This window comes from Hyperolius riggenbachi, chromosome 10 (genome assembly GCF_040937935.1).
Source record: "Hyperolius riggenbachi isolate aHypRig1 chromosome 10, aHypRig1.pri, whole genome shotgun sequence".
NCBI lineage: Eukaryota > Metazoa > Chordata > Amphibia > Anura > Hyperoliidae > Hyperolius > Hyperolius riggenbachi.
In genome coordinates this window covers 231,759,185-231,776,491 of record NC_090655.1, presented here as the reverse complement: position 1 = coordinate 231,776,491, position 17,307 = coordinate 231,759,185, and the positions used below count along the sequence as shown (strand labels likewise).

General features: G+C 44.3%; 1 protein-coding gene across 1 annotated transcript; it reads left to right on the top strand.

The window, feature by feature from the left end:
- The first annotated feature begins 570 nt into the window (after window positions 1-570).
- Window positions 571-16,648, top strand: LOC137534758 (zinc finger protein 605-like). The gene is made up of 4 exons (XM_068256390.1): window positions 571-658; window positions 6,980-7,073; window positions 7,205-7,615; window positions 12,097-16,648. Exons 2-4 carry the CDS (start codon window positions 7,007-7,009, stop codon window positions 13,830-13,832), a joined length of 2,214 nt encoding a protein of 737 aa, XP_068112491.1. The 5' UTR covers window positions 571-658; window positions 6,980-7,006; the 3' UTR covers window positions 13,833-16,648.
- Window positions 16,649-17,307: the final 659 nt, after the last annotated feature.

Here is a 17,307-nt window from a genome sequence, read left to right as displayed (position 1 = left end):
CAGTTCTATTATGACATTATGAAGGAAGGGGGGGGGGGTGCAGAGGGGGGCCAATCTGCTACTTTGCTTAGGGCCCCATTTGGCCTTAATCCGGCTCTGCGTATGGTCACTCTACCTGTGCTCATAATAATCACTTCTATAGATACTTTGAATGGTGCTGTTATTCATTAACAAGCTGTTCCCCATCCCCTTCTTGCACCTCTGACACTGTAGTTACCTTTGGCAGGTTTTGGTGCGCCGTATCAATTGTTATGTATAGAGTGCTTGGAGGGCCCCATTGTAAAACTTGCGGGCCCACAGTTCCTTAGCTAAGCCACTGGGATTACTGTTGCCTGGAATACACTGAACAGAGCAGGAAAGGAAGGTTGAGTAGCACACGTACTGTTAGGTGTCGAAATGCTGGAAAATCGGATATTTTTAGCACTGTATTGCTACCTGCATGCAGTTCTCGTGTTTTCCACAAGGTGGTGAGCTCGCGTATACCAAGTGGAACACGTAGAAAGGAAATGGTGTGGAACACAAGGGCAGGAAAAGGTGGAGTTTACAAAGAGAGAGAGTAAAAAAAGAGAGGGGAGGGGAGTGCCGACCGGATGTTGTGGTCAGAGGTGAAGAGGGCGGAAGTGCCTGGGAGACATTGCTGGGATTGGCATCAGAGGAGGTAATTAAATGTTATTGTATTTTGTATATTACAACTAAATATTTTCCTGACGCGTGATTCATCAAAGCGATCCAGAATTTGCGAGGTATTTGCTTTCCCTGAACCATGAAGCTCATTAGAGTGAGTACTTGGGGAGGAGTGTCTGGGGTCCTTTGTGGTGGTGGGCAAAGGATGTTGCTCTGTGTATTAATTTAGCACTACCTGAATCCTTCCAGACCTGTACATTTCCCTAAATCAGAGTCCAGATAACTCGGGGACATGAGACAAGGTTTGGCCCATTCTATATTTGCAGATTAACCTATTTGTATGGCAGTCAGTGTAAATACAGTGTAAATACAGAATACCCAGACAGCGCATGGTAACCCAGAACCACAAGTAGAGTATAAGGGGCTAAAGGCCCATTTCCAGTAATAACGTTTTGCAAACCAATAGCGATCGCTTGCAGCACACAAAATGGCAGGCACACAAAAAAAAAAATAGAATCTGTAACGAATAGTTCCATCAGTGAAATGCGTTTGCAAATTGCAATGAAGTGTTTTCCAATCACTGTCCTGCTAAAAAAATGTTTACACTTTAGCTCCCATGCAAAGTGTAGCTACTATACAAAGTGCAGGAGAGCAGGAAAATTGCATAGCAATTGCTCTGCTATGTGATTTTCCCATGATACAGAAAAAAAGTTTTTTTTCTCCTGTCGGATGTCACGCCGCAATTGCATTGTACACCCAATGGATTGTGGTGGAATCGTGGTGTTGGAAAAGAATTGCAATTGTGATCATGTTTCTGATTGACTATAAAGACCTTTTACTAAAGAAAAACAATGCTAAACATAATTTTGCCTTCTTTAAACAGAAAGTATTTGTAATAATTCATCTTTAAAGGGGAACTGAAGAGAGAGGTATATGGAGGCTGTCATGTTTATTTCCTTTTAATCAATACCAGTTGCCTGGCAGCCCTGCTGGTCTATTTCTCTGCAGTAGTATCTGATTAAAACCAGAAACAAGCATGCAGCTAGTCTTGTCAGATCAGACTTATAAGTCTGAACCACTGAAACACCTGATCTGCTGCATGCTTGTTCAGGGGCTATGGCTAATAGTATTAGAGTCAGAGGATCAGCAGGGCTGCCAGGCAACTGGTATTGTCTAAAAGGAAATAAACATGACAGCCTCCATATACCTCTCTCTTCAGTTCCCCTTTAAGGCCCCTTTTCAACTTGCATTAGAAATCTGCATTGCGTTACCCTGATTTACGGCAGGGCAAGACAATGTGGCCTGGCACACTGGTGTTGCACTCTACCGGATGTGCCTGATAATATAGAGCCAAATCAATCTATGCCATGCACTGATGAGAACTAGAAAGTCTGAAACAGGCTTTGCGCGTGTTGGATTGATGTGGCTCTGTAAGAGATGTGGCTCTGTATAAGCTACAGACTCACTATACCCCAGCAGGTCTGGATGTATGCATGGTTTCAGCAGCATAATGTAATTTGCATATTTGGGAGTGATGCATCATAGGAAACCATAGTTGCTCAATTAAAGCTGAATTATTGCAAAAACTTTGTATTCTGAAGGCAAAATGTATTCAGTGTAAATGGTCAGCACAGGTATAGAAGCTGTTGATGGGAGGGAGGTGTATTTAGTGGACCCGATTCTTCTAAAGAAGGGGCAGGCAGACATTTGCTCTGGGGCAGGCCATTTTTTTAACAGTGACCTTTATGAGTGTCACTGGCTCAGATACGCAATAGAAATAAAATGTATAACAATTTATACCTTTAACATGTTTTGAGTCTTAAGGCTTCAGAAATTTTAAAGGAACCTGAGGTGAGAGGGATATGGAGGCTGCCATATTTATTTCCTTTTAAACAATACCAGTTGCCTGGCAGCCCTACTGATCCTGTGTCTAATACTTTCAGCCATAGACACTGAACAAGCATGCAGCAAATCTGGTACTCTGACTCAGCTGACTCATGTTTTACTGTATTAGCTATATGCTTGTTCCAGCATATGGCTCATCGGATACTATTTATTCCAGAAGATCAACAGGGCTGCCAGGCAACTGGCATTGTTTCCAAGAAAATAAATATGGCAGCCTTCATATCCCTCTCACCTTGTTTTCCCTTTAAGCATTCATTCAAGTCAGCTAGCCAACTTCTCTGCCCATATGAGTCTCAAGGTAACAGGCAAAGCAGAGAATTACAGTCACATATATAAAAAGTTATCCTTTACATACAAAAGGATACCTGAAAGAAGCAGCTTTTCAGGTTATACACAGTTCTAAGTGTAAAGAGTCTTCTCTGTCTCGATTATACACAGTGTTCTCAGTAGAAGAATCATTGTTTTCAGCAACTTTTCATACCATGTTATTTATTTATTTATTGTATTTATAAAGCGCCAACATATTACGCAGCGCTGAACATTAATTTAGGTTACAGACAATATTTAGGGGTGACATACAGCAATATGACAATACAGGAATAATAGAAAACCAGATCACACGGCACAGTATGAGTGCCAGGTAATGCTTAGTCATTGGATTGAGCATGTAGATTAGGCAAGTTAGGGTCACTCAGATGCATAGCATGGGTTCACAGTAATGGAGGTGCATGATCAGGTAGGACACAAAAGGAGGAGGACCCTGCCCAAAGGCTTACAATCTAGAGGGAGAGGTAAGGACACGAACGGTAGGGGACCAGAGTTCAGCTGTAGGTTTAGAGCACTTGTGAGGGGTAGTAGGCCAGAGTGAAAAGGTGAGTTTTGAGGGCTTTCTTGAAGATGTTGAAGGAGGGGGCTGCCCTAATGGGTGGAGGTAGGGAGTTCCATAGTGTTGGAGCAGCTATTGAGAAGTCCTGGAGGCGTGCATGGGACTGGGTGATGCGGGGGGGCGGTTAGGCGAAGTTCATTGGAAGAGCGGAGTGAGCGGCTAGGTGTGTACCTCTGAGTAAGATCGGAAATGTAGGTTGGACAAGTTTTGTGGACAGATTTGTAGGTCAGACACAGTATCTTGAATTTGATTCTGGACTGGATAGGAAGCCAGTGGAGGGATTCTAGGAGGGGATCTGCCATGGTGGAGCGATGGGAACAGTGGATAATTCTGGCTGCCGCATTCATGATGGACTGCAGTGGGGCTGTTCGGGTCATAGGGAGACCAGACAGCAGGGCATTGCAGTAGTCAAGGCGGGAAATTATGAGGGCATGGATGAGGAGTTTGGTGGTGGCAGAGGTCAGGAAAGGGCGAATCTTACAGATGTTACGAAGGTGGAAGTTGCAGGACTTTGTGAGGTTTTGGATGTGGGAAGTGAAGGAGAGTGCGGAGTCCAGGGTGACACCCAGACAACAGGCTTGAGAGGTAGGGCGAATGGTAGTGTGGTTAACAGTGACATGCACATCTGGGAGGTTCGTGGATGGCCGGGGTGGGAAGATCATAAATTCCGTTTTGTCTAGATTTAGTTTCAGGAACCTAGCGGACATCCAGGAGGAGATGGCTGATAGGCAGGAGGAGACCTTGTCCATGGTAGTGGTGGATATGTCAGGGGTGTGGAGGTAGATCTGGGTGTCTTGTATTGTAAAGATGGATAAATAAAGTGCGGCACTCCTATTCAAAAAGTACAGTGGAAGGAATAAAAAAGCATAAACACTCTCACCACCTCTGGTCGGGTCCTTGCTGTTTTACACATGTAGGGACGTGTGCTCCGTTGGGTAGAAAGAAAAGAAGCCAATCTGTATGCTGATAGAGAAAAGAAAAAAACGTGCACCTTCCGTCCTCTATGGTCGTGTTTATTTCAGCAGTGATACATCCATCACATAGGATCCATAATGGATTATGGATCCTATGTGATGGATGTATCACTGCTGAAATAAACACGACCATAGAGGACGGAAGGTGCACGTTTTTTTCTTTTCTCTATCAGCATGTAGATCTGGGTGTCATCTGCATACAGATGATAGTTAAAACCCATGGAGGAGATAACCTTGCCAATGGAGGATGTGTATAGCGTGAACAGTAGGGGGCCAAGGACCGAACCTTGGGGGACTCCCACCGAGCGGTGGTTGGGGGTGGATGAGGACTCATTGAAGGCGGCCGTGAAGGAGCGGTTGAAGAGGTAGGATGAAAGCCAGGAGAGGGCGAGATCGTGAATGCCCAAGGACTGGAGGGACTGGAGGAGTAGGGGATGATCTACTGTGTCAAAAGCTGCTGAAAGGTCAAGGAGGAGGAGAATGGAGTATTTACACTTTGACCACTTTGGTGAGAGCAGTTTCGGTTGAGTGGGCAGGCTGAAATCCAGATTGCAGTGGGTCTAGGAGTGAGTTGGCATTGAGGTACTGGGTCAGGCGTTTGTGAACCAGACGCTCCAGGAGTTTTGAGGCAAAGGGGAGGAGGGAGATAGGACGGTAGTTAGAGGGTAGCGAGGGGTCGAGGGAGGGTTTCTTGAGCAGGGGTAGTACAGTGGCCTGCTTGAAGTCTGAGGGGAAGGTGCCTGTGGATAGGGAGAGGTTGAACAGGGTAGTGAGGACTGGGGCCAATTCTGTGAAGTGAGGCTGGAGTAAATCAGAAGGGATGGGGTCAAGGGGCGAAGTAGTGATTATGGGAAGTCTGCAGTAGGTGGTTGACTTCCTCGGTGGTAGTAGGAGTGAAGGATGTGAGGGGAAAATAGGGTGGAGGAGGAGCTGGTTGGGAGGGGTTGGGAGGTGAAGATTGGAGATTGGATATTTCTTGGCGGATGGAGACAATTTTGTTGGTGAAGTGGGTGGCTAAATCTGTGGCAGAGAGGGAGGAAACGGAGGGTGGGGGGGTGGGTTTAAGCAGGGAGTTGAAAGTGGCAAAAAGACGCCGGGGATTGGAAGCTTGTGCTCCGATAAGCTTGGTAAAGTATTCCTGCTTCGCATGAGCAAGGGCAGCGTGGAACTGCAGCAGGTTGGTCTTGTACTGTAGGAAATCCTGGTTAAGTCTAGTTTTTCTCCATTTCCGTTCAGTGGCACGTGTTTTCCTCTGGAGGTTGCGAGTATGGGTAGTGCGCCAGGGCTGGGGGTTAGGGGGTCGGTGGTGGCGAAATATTGGTGGAGCAGCTTTCTCTAGGGCTGATAAGAGAGTTTGGCGATACTGAGCTGCAGCAAGATTAGGACAGGTTAGGGTGGTGAGAGTGGAGGAGAGGGCATGGAGGGGGTCAGCAAGGACGCTAGGGTTGAGCTTGCGTAGGTCTCGCTGCCATCGACCAGGTGGGTGGGTAATTTGGAGGTGCTTTCCGTGAGGAGGTTGAAGGTGAGAAGGTGATGGTCTGAGGGTGGAAAGGGTGCAATGTCAAGGTCTGCAATGGTGGTGGATTTAGTGAATATAAGGTCGAGAGTGTGACCTGCAGTGTGAGTGTGAGTGGGGGTGTTGGCGTGTTGTACTAGTCCAAGTGAGTTGGCAATGGTGAGTAGCCGGGTCACAGCGGAGCTCTGGGCTTCATCGATGGGAATATTGAAATCCCCAAGGATGATGGTGGGGAGGTCAGAGGAGAGGATGTGAGGGAGATGTTATATAATAAAGGGGGGGGGGTACCTATCCAGCAGTCCCTCACTCATGCAGTTTTTCATTTACACAACAGCAAGGAGTGCAATAATCCCAACCCCGCCTCCGACTAGAAGACACAGTGTGCCCCCCCCCCCCCCAATTACTGTTGCCCCTTTCCGTTTTCTCCAGTAGTGACAGTGTGACTTCCTCATCCTCCTTATATTATACAAAGACGTTTGGCTCCACAATCTCTGCTGCCAGTAAAAGTGGGATCGCTCTCCCAATCTTTGTCAGTACTCAATCTGGTCCCTTTGTAAGTGTTACCAGTGTGGTCTTTCTTCTAGTTGGTCGGGAATCATGAAAGAAAGGCCTTACAGTCTGTAAAACTTTACAATATTGGGGCAAGATGTGAAGGAACTGGGAAGCTGGGACACATTGCAAGAGCAATACAGAGCTAGGACACACTAATGGATACATTGGAAGGCTGGGGCGCACTACAGGGATCTTTCAAATGTGAGACACACTGGTAGGAAAGGTACCTGTGAACTGAAACACATCTTGGGGGCACTGGCTACCTGGGAAACTCTTTAGAGTTCAATTGCTGGGGCGCATTATGGGGGAAAGCAAGGAAGCTGTGTTGTGATGTAGAGGTCGTCAAAAACCTGGAGCACTGTGGGGGGAACTAGGAAGCTGTGATACAGAATGAATGTCCAGAGAAAGCCATGGTGTAATAATGGTATCTGGAAATGTGGGTTGAGTTGTCATAAAAAGGGAGGAAGTGTTTGTGGGTTGTTGTTGTTATTATTATTATTATTAACACTATTTTCTTTATAGATTGAGTAACAGAACCCCACCAGAGAAATGTACAAGTCCTTTTTAATACCAGGATTACTCATGGGGAGATCTCACCATCCCCCACTATCATCAGGTAGGTGGAACTGAGGGTGTATAATTCCAGAGGTAACCCCAGTCTGGAAAAGATAATCTTCTATGTAGGTTTGGTTCTTTAGAGCTGATGTGCTTAAATGTGTTGTTTTTCTATTATTTCTTGCATTCAAGGTGAAGAACAGCTCGTTACGACAGTCAAAGACGAAGGAGAAAATATGTATTTGAGGAATAATGATCTATCAACAGAAGAGGATATAATGATCAGGACAATTAAAGAGGAAGAAGAAGAGACAGATGTGTGGGTTGATCAGCCATCTCCTGATGAAGATGGTGACACGATGGGGACAGTTAAAGAAGAGGAAGAAGAGACGTATGTTAGGGGTGATCTGGTGGTAAGAATTAAAGAGGAAGAGGAGACCTATGAATGGGATGACCAACCATCTACAGAGGAGCAGGAAAGGACGAGGATGATTAAGGTGGAAGAAGAGGAGACGTATGAAAGGCGTGAGCAGCCGTCTGCGGAGGAGGGTCAATTGAAGTGGACAGTTAAACAGGAGGCATCGTTTGTGGATATAGGTTTAGGCAAGTATTTAATGGAAAAGTTATTCAAATGTTAGTTGTTCTTATATGAGAGCAAGATACGCAGATTAAGAGAACCTGATAGAAAATTACTAGATCCTCACATCTTTTGTAAAATATGACTTAAAGAGACACTGAAGCGAAAAAAAAATGATGATATTATGATTTGTATGTGTAGTACAGCTAGGAAAAAAAACATTAAGATCAGATACATCAGTCTAATTGTTTCCAGTACAGGAAGAGTTGAGAAACTCCAGTTGTTATCTCTATGCAAAAAAGCTATTAAGCTCTCCGACTAACTTAGTTGTGGAGAGGGCTGTTATCTGACTTTTATTATCTCAACTGTAATTGAACTGTTTACTTTTCCTCTGCTAGAGGAGAGTTCATTACTTCACAGACTGTTCTAAAAGACTCATTTTGAATGCTGAGTGTTGTGTAATCTGCACATATTATAGAATAATTTAATGTTAGAAAAAAACACTATATACCTGAAAATAAAAATATGAGAATATTTTCTTTGCTGCTAATCTTCTAGTAATTATTCATAGTACACAACCAATTCATTATATCATATATTTTTTAATATTGGACTTTTTCCTACATAGGACCAATGTTAGACATAGTCCAAATCCAAAATCGCAAAACTGTCTGGCGCTAGATGGCGCTTTTGCCAGATAAAGCCAGCACAGCTTCAGCCCCTTATGATCAAAATGTTGGACAATCCAACACTTTGATCATCACCGGCATCTTCCCCCGCCGCTGCACCACATAATATAAATATTGCATGGGCGCGTTTAGGCTGATCACTAGGGGCCAATGCGGATCACCCCACATGGATCTAAGTCGATCCTCTCCTGCACCACACAGCCCCTGTGTGAAAATGAAATGACTGACACCTGTGAAAGGGGGCGGAGCTACAGAATGTGGGCTGGCACCGGTACCACTCCCTTGCCACTGATGCCAGTTTTCCCCCCTTTGCTCTAGTGTGAGGAGGTACAGACCACTGCTGCACATCCCAATCACCCACATTCCTCCCCAGCACAGCTGGAAAAGATAAATACCTTGGGGAATGTGGGTGATGGGTACATTTGAAAGGGTTCATATAAACTAGTAAACTCCATGTCTGCTGATACATTGGATATATGTTGTAAACTGAATTTACAAAGAGGGAGCACAAACTGCAGCAAACCCTATAGTCCTTTTGTCCTCTAGATGTGCTGCTGACTGTGCTGGTGTGGTGACAGAGGATGCTGTGTTTGGTCTGACTCAATGCTGCCTGCCCCATAGCCTTCAGTGGAGCATGTAAAGCTAAAGGCTTATACACACGTACCAACAATCTATCTTCCAAACTTGTCTGTTGAAAGATAAGTTGTGTGTGTACGGCTGGCAAACAACCAGATGACCAACTGATAACGGGTTGTTTGCCAGATCCAACTGGTGGATCAATCTGACCAACTATCAGGCAGGTTGGAACGTGTGTACAAGTCTTTTGAACAACTATGTTGTTTTTGAATTTTGTGCAGTTTGTCATTTAGCTTGCACGCATAGGGCTATCACGCTAAAGTGTGCTAACAGCTATCACAGCAGTTATCATGCGATCTGCCGCGCATAAAGGTTTGCGCGCGTACAGCATTACTTTGTGTGATAAGCGAAAGTTCGCGCGCAATCATGTGCCGTTTTAACGTTAAAACTGCACGTGATCGCTCGCAAACCTTTGCTTATCACGCGAAGTAACGCTGTTTCGTGTGGCAGATCGCGTGATAACTGCTGTGATAGCAGTTATCACGCTTTAGTGAATCAAGCCCATATGCAGTCCATATCAGTTTTCTAACAAGCCCGTCGGAAATCATTGAGCTGTCCTTGAGTGGCAAAGGAAACCCAGAAGACGCTGTGGGAAGCTTCTACAGGATCCAGAGTCTACACTACACTAGTCCCTGCTGCACCCACAAGCTAAGCTACACTACTCATCAGTACACTACACTTATCCCTGCTTCACCCACCAGCTAAGCTACACTAACCTCTACTCCCAACCACCAGCTAAGCTACACTATACTATACTGCACTACACTACATTGATCTCTACTGCACCAACCAGCTAAGCTACACTATACTGCACCCACCAGCTAAGCTACACTACACTGCCCTACACTTATCTCTACTGCACCAACCAGATAAGCTACACTACACATCAGTACACTACACTAATCCCTGCTTCACCCACCAGCTAAGCTACACTGCACTACACTACACTAAGCCCTACTGCACCCACCAGATAAGCTACACTACACATCAGTACACTACACTAATCCCTGCTTCACCCACCAGCTAAACTACACTAACCTGTACTGCACACACCAGCTAAGCTACACTGTACTATACTGCACTACACTACATTGATCTCTACTGCACCAACCAGCTAAGCTACACTATACTGCACCCACCAGCTAAGCTACACTGCACTGCCCTACACTTATCTCTACTGCACCAACCAGATAAGATACACTACACATCAGTACACTACACTAATCCCTGCTTCACTCACCAGCTAAGCTACACTGCACTACACTACACTAAGCCACACTAAGCCCTACTGCACCCACCAGATAAACTACACTACACATCAGTACACTACACTAATCCCTGCTTCACCCACCAGCTAAGCTACACTAACGTCTACTGCACCAACCTGCTAAGCTACACTGTACTATACTGCACTACACTACACTAATCTCTTTTGCACCACTCAGCTAAGCTACACTATACTGCACCCACCAGCTAAGCTACACTACACTTCCCTACACTAATCTATACTGCACCAACCAGCTAAGCTACACTACACATCAGTAAACCCCATGGCACCCACCAGCTAAGCCACACTATACTGCACTAACAGTTAAGCTACAGTACACATCAGTACTCTACACTAATCCCTGATGCCCCACCAGCTAAAATGCAGTACATATCACTACACTAATCTCGACTGCATCCACCAGCTAAGCTGCACTACACATCACTACACTGCACTAATCTTTGCTGCCCCACCAGATAAGCTACACTACACATCACTACACTGCCCTAAGCCTCTCTGCATCCACCAGCTAAGCTACACAACACTGTACAATACTAATGCTGCACCCACCAACTAAGCTACACTACACATCACTGTACTACACTGCACAAATACCTGCTGCCCTACCAGCTAAGCTACGTTACAATTCACTACACGAAGTCCTACTGCACCCACCAGCTAAGCTACACTACACAACGCTGCGCTACACTACACTTATCACTGCTGCCCTACCAGCTCAGCTACATTACACATCACTACACTGCACTACTCTACTCTAATCCCTACTGCACTCACCAGCTAAACTACACTACACTAATCCCTACTGCACCGACCAGCTAAGCTACATTACACATCACTACACTACAGTAATCCCTGCTGCACCCACAAGCTAAGCTACGCTACACAACACTGCGCTACACTACACTAATCACTGCTGCCCTACCAGCTCAGATACATTACACATCACTACACTGCACTGCACTACATTAATCCCTACTGCACCCACCAACTAAGATACTCTACACATCACTACACTACACTAATCCCTGCTGCACCCACCAGCTAAGCTAAGCTGCACTACACTACACTAATCCCTGCTTCATTCACCAACTAAGCTACACTACACATCACTACACTACACTAATCCCTGCTGCACCCACTAGCTAAGATGCACTGAACTACACTACACTAATCCCTGCTTCATTCACCAACTAAACTACACTACACATCACTACACTACACTAATCCCTGCTGCCCTACCAGCTAAGCTATACTGCTGACTACACTGCACTGACACTTCTCACCTAATCCTGCCGCTGCTTTCCTCTCCCCCTTGCTCCAGCCTCTGTACACGCAATCTTTTTCTGTAGCTCCCAGTGTACACTGCAGCTGCCTGCCGCCACTATCCAATTCCCAGTCCTCCGCGTGATTTCTGTACTTCCTGTTGTGGTTCCCAGGCACATGTGTCACTTGGGTCACACATGTGGTTCCCTGGCACAGTACATGGACAAAGGAACTACAACTGGGGAGTACAGAGGCCACAAGGCTAATTGGCTGGAAAATGATTATTGTTGGAAGGTATATAGTTATATAAATTACCTGTTGTTATATTGGTGTGATGATTGCAGCAACTCCATGTGTGGCAGGCTGGGGTTGGAGGCCATCGCCTCATAGGGGAGGCAGCACTTGGCACAGAAGCAGAACAGTCTCTGATTAAGTGACTACAGCTTGTTCTATGATCAGGCTGCACAATACAATATCACTAGATCCTCCACCAGTCTGAAGTCAACTTCCCAGCCATCTACTGTTTTTTATCTGGGACATCAGTCACTGCTAGAGCCACATTCATGACTGCTGCCTGCACACAGGATAATGCATGATCTATAACTATTATTATTATTATTTCCCCCAATAGATGGACAGGATGTGAGGAACACCTGGGGGGGACGTCTTATCTCTCCTCCAGATGATTATGCAGAAGATAATGACGTCAGACAACATTCTCCAGGAGGAACCCCCATTACTGGAAATGCACATCACAGACTTTACCATGAGGAGAGATCACCGGATCCCTCTAACCCTGAGGAATCTTCTGACAGATCACATGTTGTTACATCCGATATCCAGCCAAGTTCTCACAGTGCAAATAAGTCATCAAATCCGGGTAATTATGAGGAATCATCTCCTATTATATCACTCACTGTCATACCTACAGGTGATAATAGAATGTTTCCATGTCCTGACTGTGGGAAATGTTATAGAGAGAAATCACTTCTTGTCATACATCAGAGAAGTCACTCAGCAGAGCGTCGATTTTCCTGCTCTGAGTGTGGCAAATGTTTTATTCATAAACAGAACCTTATTTCACATCAAAAAAGTCACACTGGAGAGCGTCCTTTTCCTTGTCCAGAGTGTGGGAAATGTTTTAGAAAGAAATCTTACCTTGTTACACATCAGAAAAGTCACAAAGCTGAGCGTCGGTTTTGCTGTTTAGAGTGCGGGAAATGTTTTATTCATAAGCAAAACCTTCTTACGCATCAGGTAAGTCACACAGGTGAACGTCCTTTTCCCTGTCCTGAGTGTGGGAAATGTTTCAGTCACAAAGGAAATCTTATTTCACATCAAAGGAGTCATACAACTGACCGCCCTTTTTCCTGCTCCGAATGTGGGAAATGTTTCAGTCGTAAAAAAGGCCTTGTTCAGCACAGCAGAACTCACAGTGGCGAGCGACCTTTTAAATGTTCAGACTGCGAGAAAACATTCACTGAGAAAAAATCTCTTCGGAACCACCTGAGAATTCACACAGGGGAGCGGCCTTATTCCTGTGCAGAGTGTGGGAAAGGTTTCATTTGTAAGGGGGATCTTCATAAACACCAAAGAATTCATACAGGAGACAGCCCTTACTTATGTTCAGAGTGTGGGAAATGTTTCATTCAGAAGGGTGACCTTGTTGCACACCAGAGAACTCACACGGGTGAGCGTCCTTTTTCATGTTCAGATTGTGGGAAATGTTTCAGTTATAAAGGAAGCCTTCTTAAACACCAGATAATTCACACAGATGAACGACCATTTTCCTGTTCAGAGTGTGAGAGAGGTTTTATCTGTAAAGGTAATTTTCACAAACACCAGAGAATTCACACAGGTGAGCGACCTTTTACCTGTTCAGACTGCGGGAAAAGTTTTATTTGTAAAGGGGTCTTTCTGAAGCACCAATTAATTCACACAGCAACGCATCCTTTTTCATGTTCAGAGTGTGGGAAAGGTTTCCTGTTTAACACACATCTTATTACACATCAGAGACTTCACACAGGTGAGCGCCCTTATTCTTGTCCAGAGTGTGAGAAACGCTTTATCCGTAAAGGAGATTTACAGAGGCATCAGAGGATTCACACAGAGGGGAATCCTTTTGCATGCTCAGAGTGTGGAAAAGGGTTCCTAAGCAAGTCGCGTCTTTTTGCACACCAGAGAACTCACACAGGCGAGCGCCCATTTTCCTGCTCAGAGTGTGGGAAATGCTTCATTCAGAAGTCGCACCTTCTTGAACACCAGAGAATGCACACTGGAGAGCAGCCTTTTTCCTGTCCAGAGTGTGGGAAAACCTTCACATTTAGAGGCAGTCTTATTTACCATCAGAAAAACCATGCCTGCTGATGCTGGTGGCAGTTCTGGACTGCTGTTTCATAGGTTGAATTGTTCTGGTAATAATAGTACCTCATGTGACAAAGTTCAGCATCTGCCTGAAAGATGGCCCCTGGCTGTCCCACCCTAAGGCTTCCAGCTGGGATGCTCGTAGTAGAGCTTAAAGAGAAACTTTAACCCAGGATTGAAATTCATCCCAATCAGTAGTTAATAACCTCTTTCCCACTGGAAATCTTGACCTTTTCTCAAACAGATCATCCAAGGCATCTGTATAGTTAATATTGTGGGGAAACTCTTCCTACAGTGTGAAGACAGGGCCATGGCCATGACAGATTCCTGCAGGTGAACCTCATTGCATTGTGGGGAATAACAGCTATTTCCAATTGCCAAACAAGCAGTATCTCCCTCTGTGCATAGAACTCTCAGTAAAAAATATTTTGCAGAACTGCACCTGACAGGACTTAACCTCCCTGGCGTTATGATTATTTCCAGATTAAGGGTCTAAAAGCCATAAAAAAAGCTTTTTGATCCTAAAAACAAGAAACAAACTTACCACAGAGAGATCTGCAGCAGCTCCTGCACATAACTTACTGAGGCACGGGATTACCGCTCTGAGCTGCGGATTTCTGGCCCGAGCCTGACTCAGGATTACCACTAAGGAGGTTTAGAGGTCGCCACCTGCAATAAATTGCAAGATGTAAATCAGGTTGAGGAAAGATGTTACGAAGGAAAAATGCTGACTACATTTTTTTTAAATCAATGTTGTAAAATAACAAGCAATTTTATTAATTGGGTTATTTTCACCACAGCTCCTCTTTAAGAAGTTTCTGGGGCATGGTGAAATATTTTAAAAAGTATAAAACTTTTAAGGGAAGATGATTTGTTTCCAAAAAAAGGACTATAAGAAAAAAAAAAAAAGCAATATTTTCTCAAAAAGAAAGAATGCAATGCTCTCTCTATGTATCAATGGGCCAGAGCAAGATTCATGAGATAAGTCCTTTCATTATTGTTAGTTTGATTCATTTTGCTGAGTAAGAGGCCTCTTCATCAGGGGAAGAAGTCTTCATAGCCACTTACAAAGGGGGAAAAGGCGCCCAATGGTAGATAAAACTGTTAAAAACAGCAAACATAATAAAGGAAGAGGTGGCTTACCTCAATAAAGGCACATTCATACACATATGAAGGTTAATCACACACAGCCAACGTGTTTCGTGGCTCTAACGCCCACATCCTCAGGCCAAATACAGTGCCAGAGATGTATCTAAAGCTGAGAATGAAGCACCTCTCTTAACCATTTGCTTATATCTTTACACAATATGTTTTTGTTAGCCTGCTTCATCTAATGAAAAAGACTTTATGCAGTCCCAAAATAGCCTTGAGCACTCACAATGCAAGCTATTTTAGCTTGATAAAGGGGCTTCTTTTTTCCCCTCTGAAGAAGCAGACTAGTTCAGCGAAACATGACATGATTACACAGTCCTTTCTTTTTACAAAATAATGGCGCGCACAGTGAAAAGTTTTTATTTGACATATGGTTGTTGAATAAATTCACTGGACTGCTCTGTGCTTGTTTAGCTAGATCAGAGTGTCTTATCACAGCTGTCAGCTGCATGTGAGCTTTGCCACAGCAGCTTACATTCCTATGTAAACACAGGCTTATCCCTTTTATGGCTTTAAGTGGCTTGACTCTAAGTCTAAGAATCTAAAACTTCAGATTATTTTAGGATTTCCATAAACTGTAAAGAAGATTTTTTTTTTTTTTGCCTATTAAAGGTTATCATGCTGTGGCTGATCTTTTAGAGCAGAGAGTTAGTTCTGAGTTTAGTTCCTCTTTAAGATTTTTCCAACATCTGCCTGCTCCCTCCTCTCTAGGTTTCATGTAAAGCTGCTTCATTTCAATAGAGAGAGCTGCTTCTCAGAGGAGGGAAAGCTCCGCCCATGTGCAAGCAGCAGACAGTGATGACGCCCCCTGCACCCTTCTCCCAGAAGAAGACAGTGGGAGTGTCACTGACTGTTCCTATATGAGCCTCCAGCAGGATGAATTGTGGTCAGAGAGAACAGTCCTCTTTTACTGATAGACATTTACATAAGGAGGCAATTTAACACTTGTGACAGTTACAGTGGGACAATTTTTCATAGGTAACAATGATCAGTAATCGCATATATTGTAGCTTTCTTTCAGTTGACCTGTACCCATCCGTTTACTAGATTTAGGACCCCCCAAAAATAAGACTTCGTTCTGTAAATTAAAATTGGATAATAATCAATAAGGACTTGTTCACACTACTAAACGCAGAAGTACACAAGGAAAAAAGTGCAATCAGTTTACCTATGGGCTTGATATATATTTTTCATGCATTTGCCCCCCCCGTTTTGTTATATTGAATGGCAGGCAAACCTACAAAGAATGCAGCATGCAGAGCGTTTGTCGATTTCGCTGAATTGTGGGATTGGTAATATGGTTTTCTATGAGAAAAGCATATCATTGCAATTCCCAGATTTGATGCTTTCCAGGTATTGCATGAATGAGGTAGGTAGGAAGTCTAGGTAGGAGTCCTTGGTTTCATTGGTGTGCTTTGGGAAGCAGTCCAGCAGTGGGCTTATCTGAACTGGCCCTAACACAAGTTAAAATGGGTTATTTCTTCAGAGCACCGCCTACTGGTGATTTGTAATATTTTGTAGAAGGTTCCTAACCAAAAATATTTAAAGGATTTAAAAAAAATGCAATTTAAAAATGCCCTTTTAGCACTAAATAATGAATAATTGTTGGCTGTAAAGATTATTTTTTTTTTTGTTTGTTTTGTTTTTCCGGTATGTGGTTTCTCTTGATGGTGTAATCTTCGTTTTTTTTGTTTGCTTTTTTTTGCTTTTTTTTATTGTAATCTATAAAAAGAGGAAATAACAATAAACAAACCTACATTCTGCTTTTGTGCCTCAATTCTGTCATTTCTCTGCTGTATCTCTGGGGGGGGGGGGGGGGGGTAGTTGGGGAAGTACCATAGTAAGAGGATCCACAGTGGGCCTTATGGAGACTAGCAGTAAGCCTTCTGAAGTGCAGTAAAGGTAGCCAGATGTAAACCCGCTCTTTCTCCTATGCAGAGTAGCATGAGCAGAGTTTAGGGCAGAGGTAACTCACCTCTCCAGGCTCCTCAGATGATCTACCATAGCAAGAGGATCCATAGTGGGCCTTATGGAGACTAGCAGTAAGCCTTCTGAATTGCAGTAAAGGTAGCCAGATGTAAACCTGCTCTTTCTCCTATGCAGAGTAGCATGAGCAGAGTTTAGGGCAGAGGTAACTCACCTCTCCAGGCTCCTCAGATGATCTACCATAGCAAGAGGATCCATAGTGGGCCTTATGGAGACTAGCAGTAAGCCTTCTGAATTGCAGTAAAGGTAGCCAGATGTAAACCTGCTCTTTCTCCTATGCAGAGTAGCATGAGCAGAGTTTAGGGCAGAGGTAACTCACCTCTCCAGGCTCCTCAGATGA

What these genes read in the sequence shown, in the direction of transcription:
- LOC137534758 (XM_068256390.1), top strand. Translation starts at nt 7,007, where the DNA reads ATGTACAAGTCCTTTTTAATACCAGGATTACTCATGGGGAGATCTCAC. An exon ending in CCATCCCCCACTATCATCAG is followed by an intron (nt 7,074 to 7,204) that starts GTAGGTGGAACT and finishes CTTGCATTCAAG; the next exon opens with GTGAAGAACAGCTCGTTACG. An exon ending in GTTTGTGGATATAGGTTTAG is followed by an intron (nt 7,616 to 12,096) that starts GCAAGTATTTAA and finishes TTCCCCCAATAG; the next exon opens with ATGGACAGGATGTGAGGAAC.